Raw genomic sequence first — 20,230 nt, 5'->3', positions numbered from 1 at the left:
TATATCTAAATAATATATTTAGATTCACACATAAAGACACATTATCAGTCACACACATCTCTCAATAGTTTTAAAATGACACTCCATTACATTTTTTTCAATGCTCAAATAAAGACATTCAAATACCCTTACATATTTAAGATATTTAAAATATATACAAAATACCAGAGGATATTAAAATAAATAGATCTGGGAAGCCTTTGCAAAGTGTATCCCACCATCTGAGACTTATTGAGTTGTACAATTGAATGTTGGGTTTAAATAAACTGAGTATAAATAAAGTGATACCAAATATGTGGAGAGTGAGATTATTGCAACTTTGTTTTTCTAATTGAAGTACTTTTTCTTTACTACTAGATGAGGAATTTCAAAGCCTGTGTCCAGGGGAGAAGCCCCTTTAACAGGCAGGCAGGGCGGGGACGTGTCTCATATTACCTCGATCCCCAGACCTCCGGTGGAACAGAGCGATTGCTCCTCAAATCAGCCATGGCGACAATTGCAAGGGTTTTTATTTTCTTCTTAATTGGAATTTACACTGCAGTCGGTGAGTTTTGATCTTGTTGATGCTGATTTGGTTTGGTTTAATCTTCGTAGATAACTTGTTGTCTGGTTTTGAGCTATACATAATTCGAGACAAGACAATTGCTTTAGGTGGCACATCCGTTTATATGTAGATAAACGGATACACACAATAAACGCAACAACACATCAGTTATACAATTGCAGTGTATTATGGCTTATAACACAAGCTTTTAAATTAAAGTTTAAACTGGCTGTTACTTAGTGTCTCCTAACGCCAGGCCCATGATTAAAAACACATAACGACGTGTAAGTTGTTTTTTTGTCTGTGTATGATTTACAAGTCCTTGGGAACTAAACAAGAATGTGTATTGTTTAAACTCTGTAATGATAACGAACAGATTGACAAAGTAGATGTTTGTAAATGATTAAAACACATTTTGAATGATCTACTTGTTTTATGATATATTTGATTTAATCTGTATCATATATAATATCCAATCAATCCCAAAATAGGAGCATAGGCTTATTACATTAAAGGAACTGATTAAAACCCTTATAGGTTACATTATTTGAAATAACAGCCTTCAGGTGGGGTAAGGTAGAGGGTATTATAGAGCAGCAAATAGATATACACTACACTGTCTATTCTAGGTGTATTTCTAGATCAATTGTTTGCCTAAAACTTGTTGGAGAGGCTGTCGTATTGTTAACCTCTCTGATGTTATGTGTGAGAGACAAAAGGGGTATAGGCTACTTCTGCTTTTTTTAATGCTTGAAAATAATGTTTTAATGCACTCTAATGGAATGATGTGGTTACTGTTGTATGGGGAGTATTTTGTTGGGATGTTAAGCTTAAGACTGTTAACTCTCCAATTAAATATGCTATAGATGTAAAATGTGCTCTTTTCTCTTTCACATTTATATTGTTACTAAACTAGGCCTAATTTATGAAGCGGAGTCATTAATACAGGTTAATTATCATGCTGTATGCAAAATCATAATTTCTACTGTTCCAGAAATACTGTTGCTTTTTGTTAATTTAGTTACCACATATGCTACAATATTTTACAAACAGTGTAAATCTCCGTTTGCTACTCTGCTAGGTCGTGTTATTTTCCTGTGCCTCACAGTTTATTAGCACAAAATATGCTTGCAATGGGCTATAATTGGGGACCTCTAGCTGAAAGACTACAGCAGCTTTGTATGCCACACAATATCAGATGTGATCTTAAACAAGGCTATGTCTCATGGGTCACATGACGTAGAGTCTTGATCTGACTAACAACTACACTGGTAGAAGTCTTGGCCAGTTCAGAATCCTGCAAGATCTTAAATGATCATACTGGATCATATGCCATATCATTGGATCCTTACCATATATTGTACTAAAACCTATAGTGTTGCACAGCATGTGGTATTGTGTGGATAAATGTAGATGGAACGTGCTACACTTGTTTCTTGAAGTAAGAATTATAACAAAGAGTACACATAATTGTATTTGTTTGAAATAAAAAAATAAATGTCCATAAAATGCCATTATGTCCAGCTGGGTTATATAGCATCAGTTCTTCTAGGTACACTTGCACAAAGTCAGGGATTTTGTAGGCATATAGGCAGGTGTATGATTAAACAATTATACCAAACAGGTGCTAATGGTCATCAATTCAATATGTAGTTGAAACACGATCATTAACTGAAACAGAAACAGATCTGTAGGAGGAATAAAACTGGCTGAGGAACAGCCAAACTCAGCTAACAAGGTGAGGTTGCTGAAGACGGTTTACTGCCAAGTCATGAACAGTTATCATCCCAGATATGAAATAGCAACCAATAAATCAAACCCAAGTTCTTTGGCTCTTCCCAGTAAGTTCCCTTCCAGCAAGTAGACAGTTTGCTGAAGACAGTTTACTGTCAAAAGTCATACACCATGGCAAGACTGAGCACAGCAACAAGACACAAGGTAGTTATACTGCATCAGCAAGGTCTCTTCGGAAGATGTCCAGCAGTGCCATCAGCTCAGAATTGGCAGAAAACGATGTGACCCTGGTACACCCATCTACTGTCCGGAGAAGTGTGGTCAGAAGTGGCCTTCATGGAAGACTTGCAGCCAAAAAGCCATACCTCTAATGTGGAAACGAGACAAGAGACTCAACTCTGCTGTAAGTCGCCCTGGATAAGGGCATCTGCCAAGAAATAAAAATAATAATAATAATAACTATGCATCAAAACATAGGAACTGGGGTGCAGAAAAATGGCAGCAAATGCTCTGGACTGATGAGTCAAAATTTGAAATATTTGGCTGTAACAGAAGGCAGTTTGTTCACCGAAGGACTGAAGAGCGGTACATGAATGAGTGTCTGCAGGCAACAGTGAAGCATGGTGGAGGTTCATTGCAAGTATGGGGCTGCATTTCTGCAAATGGAGTTGGGGATTTGGTCAGAATGAATGGTCTCCTCAATGCTGAGAAGTACAGGAAGATACTTATCCATCATGCAATACCATCAGGGAGGCATCTGATTGGCCCTACATTTATTCTGCAGTATGACAACGACCCCAAACATACCTCAAAAGATCATTTAAGAACTATCTTCAGCGTAAAGAAGAACAAGGAAGTGATGGTATGGCCCCCACAGAGCCCTGATCTCAACATCATTGAGTCTGTCTGGGATTACATGAAGAGAGAGAAGCAACTGAGGCTTCCAAATCCACAGAAGAACTGTGGTTAGTTCTCCAAGATGTTTGTGCCAACATACCTGCCGAGTTCCTTCAAAAACTGTGCAAGTGAAGGTACCTAGAAGAATTGATGCTGTTTTGAAGGTTTCTGATGTAATCAGAAGAGTTTCTTAAAAAAATTCACACCTCTAAAACAAAACTTAACTGAATCTTACATGTAAATATTATTTGTAAACATTGTTAAAAAGACATTTTGTATATATTGCTAATATGCATTTTCATGTATTGTTTTGGGTACTTTTGGGTATATTACTTTGGGTAATTATATATGTGTACATATTAACATTAATCAAGATTAATTTATTTGGCACAGAATAACCCAAATATTAGTATTGATCTGTAGGATTGATGAGCAGGTGCCATATGAGTTGAATAAATATGTAAGTAATCTGGAATTTAAAGTCTAACTGAAACGGAATATTTTCTCAAAATATTGCCCATTTTCTCTAAACGTCCAGAAACCTCATACCACTGGAGAACATTAATACATTATATTATTAATATTGATAATTGTCATGTAAAATATGTATTATTAATGATTTGAGAATTACATTTATTATATATTATAAGTCTGAAAGTCTTATTACAGTATGTTTGTATTAGCATTCACAATCTAGGATATAAGACCTCATGTATTGTTTACTGTATATCTCGTATACACTTGTGTAAATTGGAATTTGTAAAATGTATTATGCCTTGAATTGCACTGTATCATTGCACTTTGTATTGCTCTTGTGTTTTGTAAGTCACCCTGGACAAGAGCGTCTGCTAATAAATACATAATAATAATAATAATATTAATAATAATTTTATATTAAACTATATTGATATTATATTTATTTACTTTTAGGGTTTAGGCATTTGATTGATAGAAAATCATATTCCTCACAGGGTTGTACCCAAGATACCATTTCTGAACAGGACTTTGAACAGGATCCTATGGGGATACTAAACGATCTTGTAGGATCCTCCATGATCCTGTCAAGATTTGTACCAGGGTACCATGTGACAAAGATGTCAGAAATTCAAGTCCGAGTCAATTTGACCTTGGTGGTACAGGGCCATATCTCTGCATGCATGCATTGCCTTTTATCGTAAGATCCACAGCTGGTAAAAGTTTGGGTGAACGGTACCGTCACGAGACAATATTCTGACTGAATCTGATGCAGGAAATGCTGTTGGGCTTTAAAGGAAGTAAACCCAAGTAGTCTTTAACAGTTCTAATAACGCAAATGGTATTCAATGGGTGACTTAGGCTAAACCAAGTCTAGCAACATTTGAATTAAACTAAGCAGTCTAAGCAGGGACAATAACAGTTACCACAGAGCATCTTGCATTGTGAAAGTTCGTAAGTAGATTACACCTTTAGACGTTCTTGATTTTAGGGTCCTGAACTTTGTTTTGTAATAAAGTGAAAATGCGTGGCTTCACAGTTGTTTCTCTTTTGACCAAACTTTCTGCCCGTTAACCTTGGCATACTATTAAACAGGAACAGCTACGGCTTCACTATCTTTTATGCAGTGTTATACTTCTAATTCTTACCTGCTATTTTCCTTGATTTTCAGATTCTTTCGATTGTGTGTCATACCGTGACTACTACGGAAAGTATCACGAGGAGCAGGAATGCGGAAGATTTGACTACTGCTGTGGCTCTTGTGATAACAGATATTGTTGCTCTAGTATAAGCAACATACTCAATCACTTGCAATGTAAACATACAATGTAAGTATATGTCTCTATGCCATATAATTTTAATAGTCTTGCATATAAAGTTCTTTTGAACATTCTGCATTCTGCTATTTCAGAAGATTTAAGATAAACTCAATTGTGTATGATTCATAGACATGCAGGTGATCTGGCAAATGGTGACTTTGACTGGTGAGGCAGTTCCGTCGCTTGTGCAAACTGATTTTGGATGACAAGCAAACATTATACACTCACCTAAAAGATTATTAGGAACACCATACTAATACTGTGTTTGACCCCCTTTCGCCTTCAGAACTGCCTTAATTCTACGTGGCATTGATTCAACAAGGTGCTGAAAGCATTCTTTAGAAATGTTGGCCCATATTGATAGGATAGCATCTTGCAGTTGATGGAGATTTGTGGGATGCACATCCAGGGCACGAAGCTCCCGTTCCACCACATCCCAAAGATGCTCTTTTGGGTTGAGATCTGGTGACTGTGGGGGCCAGTTTAGTACAGTGAACTCATTGTCATGTTCAAGAAACCAATTTGAAATGATTCGACCTTTGTGACATGGTGCATTATCCTGCCGGAAGTAGCCATCAGAGGATGGGTACATGGTGGTCATAAAGGGATGGACATGGTCAGAAACAATGCTCAGGTAGGCCGTGGCATTTAAACGAAGCCCAATTGGCACTAAGGGGCCTAAAGTGTGCCAAGAAAACATCCCCCACACCATTACACCACCACCACCAGCCTGCACAGTGGTAACAAGGCATGATGGATCCATGTTCTCATTCTGTTTACGCCAAATTCTGACTCTACCATCTGAATGTCTCAACACAAATCGAGACTCATCAGACCAGGCAACATTTTTCCAGTCTTCAACTGTCCAATTTTGGTGAGCTTTGGCAAATTGTAGCCTCTTTTTCCTATTTGTAGTGGAGATGAGTGGTACCCGGTGGGGTCTTCTGCTGTTGTAGCCCATCCGCCTCAAGGTTGTACATGTTGTGGCTTCACAAATGCTTTGCTGCATACCTCGGTTGTAACGAGTGGTTATTTCAGTCAAAGTTGCTCTTCTATCAGCTTGAATCAGTCGGCCCATTCTCCTCTGACCTCTAGCATCAACAAGGCATTTTCGCCCACAGGACTGCCGCATACTGGATGTTTTTCCCTTTTCACACCATTCTTTGTAAACCCTAGAAATGGTTGTGCGTGAAAATCCCAGTAACTGAGCAGATTGTGAAATACTCAGACCGGCCCGTCTGGCACCAACAACCATGCCACGCTCAAAATTGCTTAGATCACCTTTCTTTCCCATTCAGACATTCAGTTTGGAGTTCAGGAGATTGTCTTGACCAGGACCACACCCCTAAATGCATTGAAGCAACTGCCATGTGATTGGTTGGTTAGATAATTGCATTAATGAGAAATTGAACAGGTGTTCCTAATAATCCTTTAGGTGAGTGTATAATTAGTTAGTCACACTGCTACCGGTCAGCCATTTATGTGCTACATACCAGGACCCCCTGAAACTGTCTTGTTCATTTACCATCTTTCTTAAAAATGTCCAGCACAGAAGCGTTTCGTTCTGTGCTGTTTTAGCTCACTCACAATGTCGTTCTGTAGAGAATTCATTTTTAAAATGTAAAAGAAATACAGCAAAACCAATGATATACTTATCCACAAAAGTGCCATGTTCAAGTTCACTTCCGCTTCCATTGTACAGAGAGTTATAGGATACAGAGGGTGCTGCCAGCCAAACTGTACCAAGCTGTTGTTACTGTGGCAGCCCCTTCATACAGGACTATTGGGAGTGCTCCAGTGCCATGTACTGTTTCTGGCCTCATGGAAAATCAAGCTGTGTTGTGTGCTCAGGCATTGCTCTTCCTTTTTTGACAAGCTTGTTTTCGATATTGTCACTACAGTGCTTATAGGGAAGTTATACAAAAAATATGTTCAGTTGCATATACTTTTTTAGTATTTTCTTTCAACAGATGAAAAGAAAATAATAATATAATGCGTATTTGGTTTATTATTATTTTAATGGAGACATACAGTGCTGATAGAAAATCTACACCCCCTTTAAAACATCTCACACTTTATAGCTTGGAATTAAACGGATGGACGGAACGGGACGGAAGTTCCCCTTTCAGCATGACAACGAGACAAAGCTACACTAAAGTAGCTAAGGAACAAAATAGTTAAATGTCTCTGAGTGGCCTAGTCAGAGCCTTAACCTGAGTCCAATCAAAATGTTATGGCATGACTTGAAGATTGCTGTCCATCAAGGAATCTGACTGAGCTTGAACAGTTTTTAAAAGAAGAATGGTCAAATACTGCCAAATCTAGGTGTGCAACGTTGCTAGAGACTATCCCAACAGACTTGCAGATGTATTTGCTTCCAGCAAGTATTAACTGAGGGGGGTGGAGACTAATCCAGTTTTGAGGTTTCAGTTTTATATTTAATATGTAATTTATTCAACATACAAAACTTTTTTCCCCTTCACAGTGTGGAATATGGTGTGTAGATAAGTGCGGGGGAAAAGCCTAATTTAAATGCATGAAACTCTCAGGGACTGACACAAGAAAATGTGAAAAAGTTTAAGGGGGTGTAGACTTGCTATAGACACTGTAACTCTTCATAACACAGAACATGAAAATTATGTTGTATGCCTATTTTTCCATCTACCAGAAAAATACAGCCACTGATATTTAAAGGCTATACATGGTTTCACTATTTTAGATTAATAATCCACAATGCAATTCTACAGGTTTTTTTAAACTCTGAATTTAATAACAGGCAACATACAACTGTTTTTTTATTTTTACCTTGATCATGAGATTGATTGTTACTGGCCAAATTGAGCACCACTATTCTTCTTAAATTAAAAATGGGAAGACATGATTTAAGGTTATACTATCAGACTTTATGATTAACTGCATATATCTTCACATTTTTTACGGCTAAGATTATTGGAATACGATCTGTGATTATATCTTCTAAGCCGGTCCCAATCTGTATGCCAACTGTAGCTGGGACTTTTGAAGAGTTTGGGGCAAGTATACAATCTATCATAAACTGTAGTCTAATGAATGGTGATGTACCGTTAAGTTTTAAACAGTTAAATCAAGTTAAATAGTTTTTAGCAGTTAAATCAGTTTTTAATGCAGAATAAAGTAATGGACAAATTACAGTCGAGTTTTAGAGCAGTCACAGCACAGAATCAGCCTTTATTAAGGTTTTAAATGATTTTTTTTTATTAGTCTTATTAGTCGATTAGATCATCGGACACGATAGGAGTATTTAAGACTCATTTGAAAACATTTATTTTCTAGGGCATATGAAAGTTGATAGAATGTCATTAGCTAGACAGCAGAGTATGGCCTTGTTTATGTGTATGGTGTGAAGTGATAGTTTGCTATACTGTGTTTTTATTATGTTTATTATATTTATAATGTGTTTATTGATGCGTTGTTTTTTAGTATGTTGGTTATGTTTTTAATTGTACAGCACTTTGGTATGACTTTGTAGTCTTCAAAGTGCTTTATAAATAAAACTGAATTGAAAAAAATATACAAAGGTAAAGCTGAAGCTAAATCAGTTGATGCTTTCAAGTATTTCTCCCTTGCAGAAATACTGTAGATAGGAAATGTGATGTGATATTTTAGGTTTTGCTCTGTTCAAGATTTTTGTTTATGAAATCCAGACTGTCACCACACTAAACCTTTATGACTCAACTAAGGACCTAACTGATAAGTAACAGTGCATTGGTTTTTCCTGTATAATTTGCATACAAAACCACAAGATGCTAAAGAACTAGAAAATGTAAACTTTCAAATGGCAATAATTCAATTATGAGAAGTCAATTATGACAAATGCAACAATAGTAAGACTGTTGGCTATAGAACTACATTTTTTTTGTAATGTTATGTCTAAACAATAAAATGTTTAAAAGGCTAGGGTAGATTCATAAGACAATGAACTGGCTTGTTTTAAATACTAAAATTGACATCTAGAAAGTTATGGTTGACAGTTTGCAGCCCTCCTTCCTCCGGATGTGTTGACAGACCACGGTTGCGTGTGCTTCCTGACGTTCTCAGTACATGTAGATACACAAGCCCTGCTTATAGAAGGAACACAATTATTTGCTTTGCTTCTTTCTAATTACATTGCTTATAGAAAGTCTACACCCCCGTTTTTCACATTTTCTTGTGTCAGTACCTCAGAGCTTCATGCATTTAAATTGGGATCTGTGTCTACTTATCTACACACATACTCCACACTGTTAAGGGGGAAAAAGTTTTAATTATAACCGCATAATTGGATGTCTCCACCCCCCCGAGCAATTACAGCTATGACACTGCTGACATACTTTGCACACTTCATTTTGGCAATATTTGACCATTCTTCTTTACAAAACTGTTCATGTTCATTGGGTAGCAATCTTCAAGGCATGCCACAAATGTTTGAATGGATTTAGGTCAGGGCTCTTACTCGGCCACTCAAGGACATTTACCTTTTTGTTCCTTAGCTACTTTAGTGTAGCTTTGGCTGTGTGCTTTGGGTCATTGTCATGCCAAAAGGTAAACTTCTGGCAGTTTCAACTTTCTTGCCGAGGACAGCAGGTTTTGTTCAAGGACTTTTCTGTACTTCTTTTCCGCTCCATTCATTTTCCCTTCTATCCTGAAGTGCCCCAGTCCCTGCCAGTGAGAGAAATCCCCATCACATGATGCTGCCACCACAATGTAGGGATGGTGTTCTTTGGGTGATGTGCTGTGATGGGTTTGTACCAAACATAACGCTTTGCATTTAGGCCAAAAGGGTAAATTTTAATTTAATCAGACGACAAAACATTTTGCCACCTGGCTATGGAATCTCCTGAGTATTTTTGTATTTATTATTTTAAAAAATTGCATACTTCAAACAGGATTCAAGGCCGGCTTTCTTGCATAATGGCTTCCTTCTTGCCACCCTACCATACAGGACAGTATTGTGCAGTGCTTGAGACATTGTTGTCACATGCACACTTTGACTAGTCTTGGCCATAAAAGCTCTTGCAATGTTGCCATTGGCCTCTGGGTAGCCTCTCTGATCAGTCTCCTCGGTCATCTAGTTTGGAGGAATGGCCTGATATAGGCAGGGTCTTGGTGCTGCCATACACCTTCCACTTCTTAATAATATATTTGACCGTGCTCCAAGGGATATTCAAGGCCTTTGATAGATGTTTTTTACCCATCCCCTGATCTGTGCCTTTCTGTTACGGGGAGCACATAGTACATTCTTACTTCTTTTTCATGTTTATCACATTTTACACACTGCTCACCAGCTCAAAGAAACAGATTTCCTGGAATACAAGAGTGCATGTTGAGCTGCACCTCTTGCTGCAAAAACAGAATTCCCCTTTTCTGCTGCTGTTGAGTGTTTGCTCATGAGAGAAAGCAGACCCAACTGGGCCACCTTTTTATTTTTATTTTATTTTTAACAGGAAAAACCTGAATTGTATGAATGACTTCAAAATCAATTACATGCATTTTATATATAGTTTTGGCTACTACCTTTCCACAAAGCCCTGCCCTTTGTATTTTAAAGACTGTTACATTGGTAATACAAATGAATACTATTTCACAGTTTATGATTTATTTTAAAAATATAATTTTAAAAGGCAAAAAGAAGTTCTAATGATCAGTTACATAATTAGATTTTTGGTAGCTGTAGTCTGGTTTTATATTCAAATTCAGGCCTTTAATTCCACTTAAACTGTGTACTTGTTAATTAAAATAACATGTTAAGATTAGACATTGAAATTGAAAATATGGATTCATTAACTAGTTGGTATGGAAAGTGTGGTATAATACTGTCATGAGATGTCTTGTACGATTTTGATCCCTACATGATTGGCATATTCCAGCGTGCTGCTGTTGACAACACACACAACTGGCCAAACTGCATTTTGAAGAGCAAGTTTATTATGATAGTTTAATTATAGCAACCAGACATGTACATTTAGCCTTTGTAATTGCATAGTTCTGTAGACTCTATGTATATTTAGACTCAACAAAAATCCACAATGAGAATAATGCATAGTGTTGACATTTTAAGGTAATATCTTAAAATGTTTTGGCTATTGACCCAGGTAGTCCCTGAGAGACCATTAGAGTCACTGTCTTTGTGCAGACTGTCTAACCCAGCTCATATTCCTGTTGGTTGGGTTTCACTTTGGCTATTGGCTATTATATGTATTCAATTATTTATTTGCTTAATGGATTTATATTTACAGTAAGTGTCTGTCTGGGTATGTGATATCCCAATAACCATCACAGTTTGAGTGTAAATGACAGATGAAAAATAAAAAAGGGGGGGTGGGGGGGTTGATTTCTGTAGGTTTGCTGACAACATGTTTTGCCATCTAGTATAAATCCTGAACAAAATTAATCCCAAGTAAAATTCTGTAAACAATGGCTTATTTAAACTATTAAACTATTTAAAATAACCTTGAAGTGGGCAATGCTAGAGAGGAATACGTCACCCCCCTGTCGGCTTTAAGTGGGAAAGTGTTCTTTGCATTGTTCGGCAGCTGTCAGAGAGGTGGGTGGGTGTCGGGAAGACTGGTGTTATCAAGTGTTGCAGATTTCATAAGCCCTCCCTCACTGACGTACCTGGGCCATCGGCAGTTTCCTCTTTTCTCTTGAGAAGCAATCGAATGTGCTATGTGTTTGCCACTGAGTTATTGGCAAATTGTGTCAACAGAGGGAGCAGCTTACAGCCTAAGGAAAGAAGCAAGCTTCAGAAAAGTTGAATCCGTACCTTGTGCTTAAGGAGTCGCCAGGATGAATGACTACTATCACGATAAGTAAGAGCTTCTCTGCCAATCTTCACCACTTCATTTCCTGCTTTCCAAACCTAAAACATGTTACAGTAGCAAACTGCTTCAAACCAGTTGGACATTGTTTCACTTTGTAATGCAGAGGTGGTTGTTACAGACTTCCTGGGGTTGAGTCGGAGGCTGAGAATTTGGTTTCTGTTACAAAGCTGGGGCTGAATATCATGTGAGAGAAGACGGAACATATTGACATGCTAGAGAAGGCTGTATCTGGCACCAGGGCATCCAGCCACTCCCTTCCTTGAATAAAGCTGTAGACTTCTTTACTTTAACACACAGCCTGTAAAACCTTGAGGCAGTGCTGCGCAGTGGCAGGAAAAATGTCTGGGTTAGGAATTTACGACATTACTTGAAAAAGTGAAATGGCTAATTTAACTACTAGAAATAACGGGTCTAACATTTTTCTGTGTTCGGAGTATATATTCTGCCTCGTCTGGTTAAACTGTCACAAATATCATTTCAAGCGGAAAATTGGGAATGTTTACAGGCATCAATCGTGGTTTATTGTCTACACATTTGTCCCTTTTGTATGTGTACACAAATACAATTTACAGGACCTTGTACTCTGCATACATTAACAAGTGTCAACTAGTTCCGTAGTGAATACATCTGCTAGATCCATAAAATGAATGATCTTGGCAGGGTAGTCGGCTATTACAGTAATCTTTAGTTCAAGATTTACCCCTACATATTGTTTGCTTTTCCTGTCAATCTCCAAAGGAGTGACTATCTTAATAAAATGTTACGTTTGAAAGAAGCGTTGTGTACAACATCTTTGTTTATCATGCTTTTACTGCCCAGGGCACAAAGGGGAAGATGCATGCATTGTTTCTCTGTTTTCTGAACCAGAATATACTCTGGTTAAAGCCAGCTCAATGATGTAGTAGCAGTAATGTTACATTTTCATTCAGTTCAAAGTCAATGGCTAGCTATGTAGAATTGGCAAAACTACTATTGCTAATTTGTATGCATTCATCAAAGAAATGCAAGTTGTTTCCTTCATTAATTACAAAATAGTACCTTTTGCTGGTTTGCCATTTATAGTCTTTCTATAATCATAGTTGTCCTGTTTTCGCTTTGTTATTCTTCGTGTGTTCACTGAAAAAAACGCACACAAAACACATAAAGATTGACATAAATATAACTGAAATATTGCAGAAACTTGGGAGCTCTTCAAATTATTCTGGTGAGAAGCCGTTGTTTTTAGAAATTAAATATGGACTCACTGGAAAATTGTGAACATATATACCCTTCCAATATAGATACTGAAATAATACACTTTTCAACACGGCTTGCACTTTGTCTCTGATGGAAGATAGTATAGCTTTTATAAATGCTTTCAATTTATAAGACCCAAAATGTTCAGCAGATATTGGTGTGGTAATTTTGAGTGTACCATCTCCAAAAATAATGGCTTGTGCCTGTGCCTACTCTATTAGGTCAAGGTATGTCATGTTATAATTTTAGCCTCATGCGTGTGACAGGAAGTGAATCTGGGCGGCATTTGTTTGTACTGACTAGATGCGAACCAACCTAGGATGCTGTTTTTAACCGTACAGTGAGTGGAGGAAGTAAAAGGTTGGTTATTTCTGTGGTTTTACTACTGTGTATTTTTTCCTGTGGATGTAATTTGCAGTGTAGGATCCAAAGTCATGTGTGTTTCATAACTGGCCAGAAATATGTGGAAATATACTATTACACAAAGTACACCAGACTGCTTTGCTTTGCATTGCATGGTGTGGAAAGATGATCGATTTCAATGGGTTTTTGAAATAGGAAAGATTGACACGAAACAACAAAATATCTTCTACTGCACACATCTCCAGTTGTGACATGGTTGTACTGGCAAAAATCATTGTAAAATGTAGGCATTTCCCAGTGTACTTTGCCTGTGTTCCTACTTTGAGTTTGTAAATCTTTGTTGAATTAGATAAATGGCAGGTGATGGATGTATTTTTTGTTACTTATCTTAACCTTAAAATATAGTTTGAAGAAAAGGCTTTTCTTATATTCTTTGTATTATTAATGGTTTTATGTAATATTAGTTTCTTAATGCATGTTGGTCTGTTTCGTACCAAATACTCAGGATGCTACAAAGATCTACCAAAGTCATGTTACCCTGTCTCTGTCTTAGGTTAATTGTTTCATGGATTGTATACAGCTTGTGTCTTTTGGTTATTCAGTCAGCTACTACCTTCTAGAATATTAAATCAGCTAAAACAGTTAAACAGTATAAAGGTTGTAAGTTTTGTGGCACAGGTATTTGGTTGATGATTTAAAAAAACAGTATTTGATTACAAATGGTGCCTGAAGAATGCTGACCTGCACCAATCAGCACATCAAACACAACGACAACAGTTTAAAAATCAGGCCTGTGTTAATTAATATGCATGTGGTAAATGATATTGTATAACTGTATTTTAACGAGATGTAATCACTTCTGATAGATAAGACTGCAACCTATTGTCTAGCTGAAGATATAAAAAGGCTTCTCCAGCTCACATCCTCAGTTCTTTTTTTCACTTCATGTGACAGGTTAAACTGTATTGTTTTGCAATAAACTTATTACTTCTTCATCAGTGTATCCTGAGAATTTACTAAACCACTCCAACATCATATATAAGGTCTTGTTGTTATGCAAATTACATGAGATTTTTTTTTTCCATATGTACTCTAGATTCCTTACCTACTTCCAAGGCCTGAATATTCAAGAGTTTGATTGGTTGAAATGTGAATTTAAGTGAAAATTATTAAACCAATGTATTTTATTATTGCACAGTAGTATGTGGGATGCTTCCCCTTCATAATGTGAAAGTCCTCAAATTGTCCTTGTGAAGCAGTTGTTTTCTTAAATTCACCATCTGAAGGAGATCCTTCCCTTACATTCTGTTCTTTATTTGTCTTTATTTTATTTTGAGCAGTACTGAAGCAACATATTTAAATCTGAATGTGCCCCTTTGCATTGTGGATATAAACTCTGCAGTAATTAACCACCAAGCCTGACATTTCAAATCCAAAACTGCTACAAAAGTGATGTGAGGGTGGCTGTCTATCACAATGACTGGAATGGAAATGTGTTTGGGTGTTTCTGGGAAATGTCCTTTGCATTGGTTCTGTGTTCATGGTTGTCTCCTTTTTTTTTTTTTTGTATTCACAGGAGCATGGGGTCTTCTTTTAGCATCGCTATTAGTATAATCCCCATCTTTGTCTTAATCATCATCATCGTCTCTTGCTGCACGTGTCCCTGCTGCTGCCTGTACAAAATGTGCAGAAAACCTCAAAGACGTAAGTTCGGCTCTGCAGTGAGTTATTGCTTCTATATTGATTTTACAGGTATAGAGTAAATGTGCTTTGATCGCTTATCACTTTTCATGTGGTATAGAAAGGGAATTGGTTTTAATTTGGACTATGCTTGATTAGAGTTTGGTCACCTATTGAAATAATCAGATGTCAAATGTGTGAACTGTGAGATTGAAGAGCTGTAGTAGTGTGTATGGAGTGAGTGTAGTATGGCTGGCTGTGACTGAGGCTTATGTAATCTATAGTATCCTGCTCCATGCTGTGAGCCAGACACTTGATTGCTGTTATGTATCTGTTCATAAACAATAGACAACCGTGCTTTTACAATCAGTGTGTTTTAAAGGACATGTACTGTAATAAAACGAAATATTGTCCCGTTTCCTGGTTAGTACTTTAAAGCAGCATGTATGTGTTGAAAACAGTAATGTCACTGGAAATGTTGCAGTGGAAAATAAGTTGACACTAAGTCTTGTCCTATTATGTAGTAGTAAAGCCCTGGGCTTTTCTCCTTCTACTTTAGTAGTAGGAGCCCCTGTGCCGTGTCACACTGTTGAGCCTCTCGGAGCGCTGCACTGGCTGTTCTGTACCACGTGTTGTGACTAATGCAAAACAGAACCTCTCATTTTCCGCCTAGTCTGACTCATAGTTTCCAGGATGACCACAAAGCAGGGGCCCACATGCACAGACTCCCTAGGACCACTCCCAAGATTGCACGTGGTGTATTTCACTCTTAATTTGCTGCGTAATTATGAAGGGCCTTCCCACCCTGAGGACACACAAAATTCAGCTGCGTGCTTATGCGTTTCCTTGGGAGATCATGATAGAACATGTACCCAGAATTTTGCCGTTTTGTTTCTAATGAGCTGCAAGTCTTAGCTGGATTTTTCTTTATACACTCAATTATGGAAAAGAAGCCCAAATGAGTATTACAAACCAGTGCAATAAAGAAGAAATCAGACTACATTTCAGAGGTGCAGATCATCCAAGGCCAGTCCCATGAATCTAAAATACATTTTCAAGCACGCCTGCCGTTTGTTTCATTCCTCTTCTACAGTTCATTACTGAACTTTATGCAAACGCAAGAATACTGAGATTAATGTATTCCAGGCCCTAAAGTAAGGTATTCATGAGGTCAACGGGAGTGAAATAAATGAACGCATTTCACAGGACTGACGTTTTCGTGTCTGGAAAGAACATCTCTGCTGTTGTGACTCTGTGCAGAACATTCCTGTTTTACAGTTACATAAAATACACAGCAATGTTGTGTTTCCTGTAAATACTCAACAGAAAGGAGGAATGGTACAGAAAAAGTCCCATCCTCTGATAAATAAACAAAAAAAATTCAAGTAGTTAGCTATTCAGTTTCAACCAGTAAATCGGCGAGTCCTCATTATTTCATTAACCGTTCCCAGAAAAAAACATCACGTCGTTAATTTATTAGCGTCATCGAAAAGACGTAGGTTGATTTTGCAATGTCTTCCTGTATTGTCCTCCCCTCTTACCAAAACAGCACGGCAGAACAAACTGATGTGAAAAAAAGATGGCTTCTCTGATCTGTATGCATGTGTTCTTCACAGCGATCGTTACCAGCACAACGACCACCACAGTGATGCAGGTCCCGTACCCACAGCAGCCCGTGGGTCCTCAGTCCTACCAAGGAGCGCAGTATCCAGGATACCAGCCAGTGCCAGTCCAGCCGGGATATGGAGGCCAGCCCATGCCAACAGCACCCTACCTGGGACAGCAGTACGCCCCCACCTACCCAGGGCAGGCATTAGGGCCACCCCCTTCCTACCAAGAGGTAGTGCCGGGTAAGTATGCAAGAAAGCATCAGGGTTACCTGTGGACATGGTGCAGTATTGAGGCCGTTTCTGTAAAAGTGCCCCACCCCCCCAGATAACTCAACAGGATGCATTTTCTCTTTAAATATATTAAATTAATATACATTTCTGATTACCTCTGGCTTTACTACAAATGACTGTAATGCCTCGTTTCCACTGCCGGACGCGATCCTGAGCTTTTCGTAAAACTGGCCATTGTCAAAAGTTCATCACCTGTTGTGGGAGGTCCCAGAGGGATTGTGGGATAGGGTTGCGTTTCCTTTTTAAAACACAGACAGAGAACACAACAAGCGATGGAGCCTGGCGTTGAAATTGGAATTTTGTAGCTATTCTTTCTGCTTTACACGATTGTAGACCGCATAATACATTCCCAGATTTAAACATTAGGAAGAGTGAAACATATATAGACAACATTTTATTCAGACAAGCATTACATTACCATAAGAAAACTCTTCCATGTGCAACAATAGAGATATTTGCTAAAGATTGCTTGTTTTCTTTTCCAGTACTAAACTATTATTGTGCTTCAATGATTGCATTAATATTTCCGAACCTCTTTAAAAAAAATAATAATAGACATGGCACACCCAAAGGATGGGTGCATTCTTCTAGAACCTAGTGCTAGTAGATGTGCCATCCTGTAATTGATTGAGGAGACAATTTCTGGCTTTTAAACGGTGCAACTTGACTCCCTTAACTTATTAAGTTTCCAGATTGGTGTAGTATAACTGCAAACAACAGTTTTTGCCAAATTATTAATTTATTTATTTAAGACACCCTTATCCAGGGTAAATTACAGTTGAAAATACAAAATATACACGTTTCAAGACTAATCATACAGTTACAGTAGGTATAATATAGCAGGTTATAATTTAAAGTGTATACATTTCAGTCATGGCATTTATACATGTAAAAAAGTCCTACTAATTGCAAGTTTGACTAAAATATACACACATCAATAATCTCATTACAGTACACTTAGGTACAGTAGAGAGCACCTTGAGTCCTAATAAGAGCATTTTTATTAACTGAGCACAAATGAATGCATTTATGAAACCAGTCCGTATTGTTTTAGAGGGAAACCTAAATCTGCTGTATTTATTTATTCATACATTTTTGTAAATGGGCACACGCTAACTAAATCGTGTTCGCCTTCATACTGATGGCTTCTGTGGAGCTGTTGTACAACAGACCTGCACACCATTCACAGGACAACAGCCTAAAACACCGTCCAGTTGTTCATAAAAACGTTTTTCAGCTGCTACTAGTGTCCTTCAGTTTTTGTACTGTCCAAAGTTAACAGGACCTGGTGCAGTGCCATGAGAAATCAGTGTTAGGCAAGAACTGGCAAGTTTTAAATACTCTTGCATATTTCTAACTGTAACCAGTAATTACGTCTGTATGTCGACTTCACTCCATGCTGCTAATTTAACTTTCTTCATGATCCCACACGGCACTTGAGACATACTGTAACTGATGTGTGTTTTGATGCGTCAAGCACACTCCCCCACTTCTGAAAACCATGCATTTATTATGTGGGCGTGATGGCTGCTTCTGGACACGTATGGTAGCAGATAGTTATGTGGCCCCTTAGCGGCTGTGGCCACCAGTGGAAATGGGGCACAAGTTGTCTCTGTAGAACGGAGGTTGATTTTTAAATATAGGTGTCATATTAATTCATTATTAATTTGTCCAATTAAATAAGTCTTTATACTTCCAGAGACTGCCTTGCCTTTACTCCAGCAATGCTGACCGATCTCTCCCTCTCCCGTTTAAGGTGGTACCGGGGCTCCTGCCTATCCACCTGGCCAGCCCTCCTACAACCCGGCCCACCCTCCCGCAACAGCGGCCTACACCTCCGGACAGCCTGCTTACCCCATGCAGCCTCCCCCGCAGCCCGGCTACCCCCCCCAGCAGGGCTACCCCCACCAGCCTGACAGCAGCTCCGCCCAGCCCGCCTACAACCCTGCATATGTGGAGCCACTAAAGTCAGGATACTGAAGGGGACGTTACAATTGTAACCAACAAACACATTAACGCTCTGCGACAGCTTTGCCTGTCACCGCTGGAATACACTGGCACAAACAATGACTGTTAAACGGGGATGTCCTGGGCAGGTTTTATTAACGTGGTCTTGTCTTCACAAGGTTTTTCTTAAGGTTCTATCTTCTTTAAAAGAATGTCTCTACTATATTTAAATACTTTTTGCTTATTGTTTATTTTTGTTTTTGATTAAAGTTTTCACATTTTCCACTGTAGCATGTTTCAGTTAATATTTCTATAGTAGATATATAAAATCTCATTATAATACTAGAAAGGCGTACATTCCACATGTTTCCAATTAAACTGTTAGTGCAGTCTAATCATTAGGGTCGAATACCTGGAAGTGCAACTCTTGGGAATATTTCACGTTCAAGTCTCAAAGACACTGTTAATAAAAGTCCTCAGAAAATAGTGTTTTTTTTTTTTAATGCATTATGACCAATGCAAAGTATCAGGGGTTGGCTTTCACTGAAAGTCCAATTAAACATGTGAAAAGAGAAAATGTCTTACAAGCCGGTGCTACGTCGCTTAATTTCATAGTATATTTGTTGTGCCGTTCGCATGTCTGTCAGTTGCCAGTACTACCTACTGGACAATAACTGAACTGCAGAGCTTGTGTATAAAGTTCCAATATGCCTTTTACAGGAATGTTTCTCCTTTTTTCTGTCGACTCTCAGGTTTTTTTGCAATAAACTGAATAAATAAATGCTAAATTCGTGGTTTTATACTTTACCTTTTAGGTTCTTGTTATTTTAATAAAAATAAATAGGATTTGCCTTGTCGTTCATATCAGTGACGTACCAAACCTTCAGGGAACATCAACCAAAAACACCTTTAACAAATAAAAACCACATCCATGGTGTATGTAGCAGATCCACAATGTGCCATGAAAGATAGATTTCAGTCTTTCCATGCAGTGGCTTCTAGTTCGGTTTGTTATGTTACAGTCACTACTTTATCATGTATGGTCAAGTTTTAGAGATGCCTTAAAAATATAGAGGTTGTTTCCCACCCCCCTCTAATGTCCTTTTTCCTGATCCCATACAATAGACTGTTCAGTACAAAGTGTCACTTTTACTTTTAGAAAGCGAATTTAACACGATCGTCCTTTTCCTGTTTTTAATAACCTGTGTTTAAATTGTATTTAGACATGAAACAGGATTGAAATGTTTGTTGTACCTATAAAATAAATGCTTGTTTTTGTATGACAGCGGCTTTTCT

At 38.0% G+C, this 20,230-nt stretch overlaps 1 protein-coding gene across 2 annotated transcripts; it reads left to right on the top strand.

Moving 5' to 3' along the window:
• The first annotated feature begins 424 nt into the window (after positions 1 to 424).
• Positions 425 to 20,217, top strand: shisa10.1 (shisa family member 10, tandem duplicate 1). 2 transcript variants are annotated; one of them, XM_066697868.1, is made up of 5 exons: positions 425 to 544; positions 4,821 to 4,977; positions 14,983 to 15,110; positions 16,703 to 16,936; positions 18,744 to 20,217. In XM_066697868.1, the coding sequence occupies exons 1-5, from the start codon at positions 487 to 489 to the stop codon at positions 18,965 to 18,967; spliced, it is 801 nt and encodes a 266-aa protein (XP_066553965.1). In that variant the 5' UTR covers positions 425 to 486; the 3' UTR covers positions 18,968 to 20,217. The 2 variants fall into 2 exon arrangements, with proteins under 2 accessions (XP_066553965.1, XP_066553966.1); XM_066697869.1 differs by lacking the exons at positions 425 to 544; positions 4,821 to 4,977 and adding an exon at positions 11,550 to 11,795.
• Positions 20,218 to 20,230: the final 13 nt, after the last annotated feature.

This window comes from Amia ocellicauda, chromosome 3, assembly GCF_036373705.1.
Source record: "Amia ocellicauda isolate fAmiCal2 chromosome 3, fAmiCal2.hap1, whole genome shotgun sequence".
In the NCBI taxonomy this organism is placed as follows: Eukaryota; Metazoa; Chordata; class Actinopteri; order Amiiformes; family Amiidae; genus Amia; species Amia ocellicauda.
The sequence above is the reverse complement of the archived record's forward strand: the minus strand, read 5'-3'. Positions and strand labels throughout refer to the sequence as shown.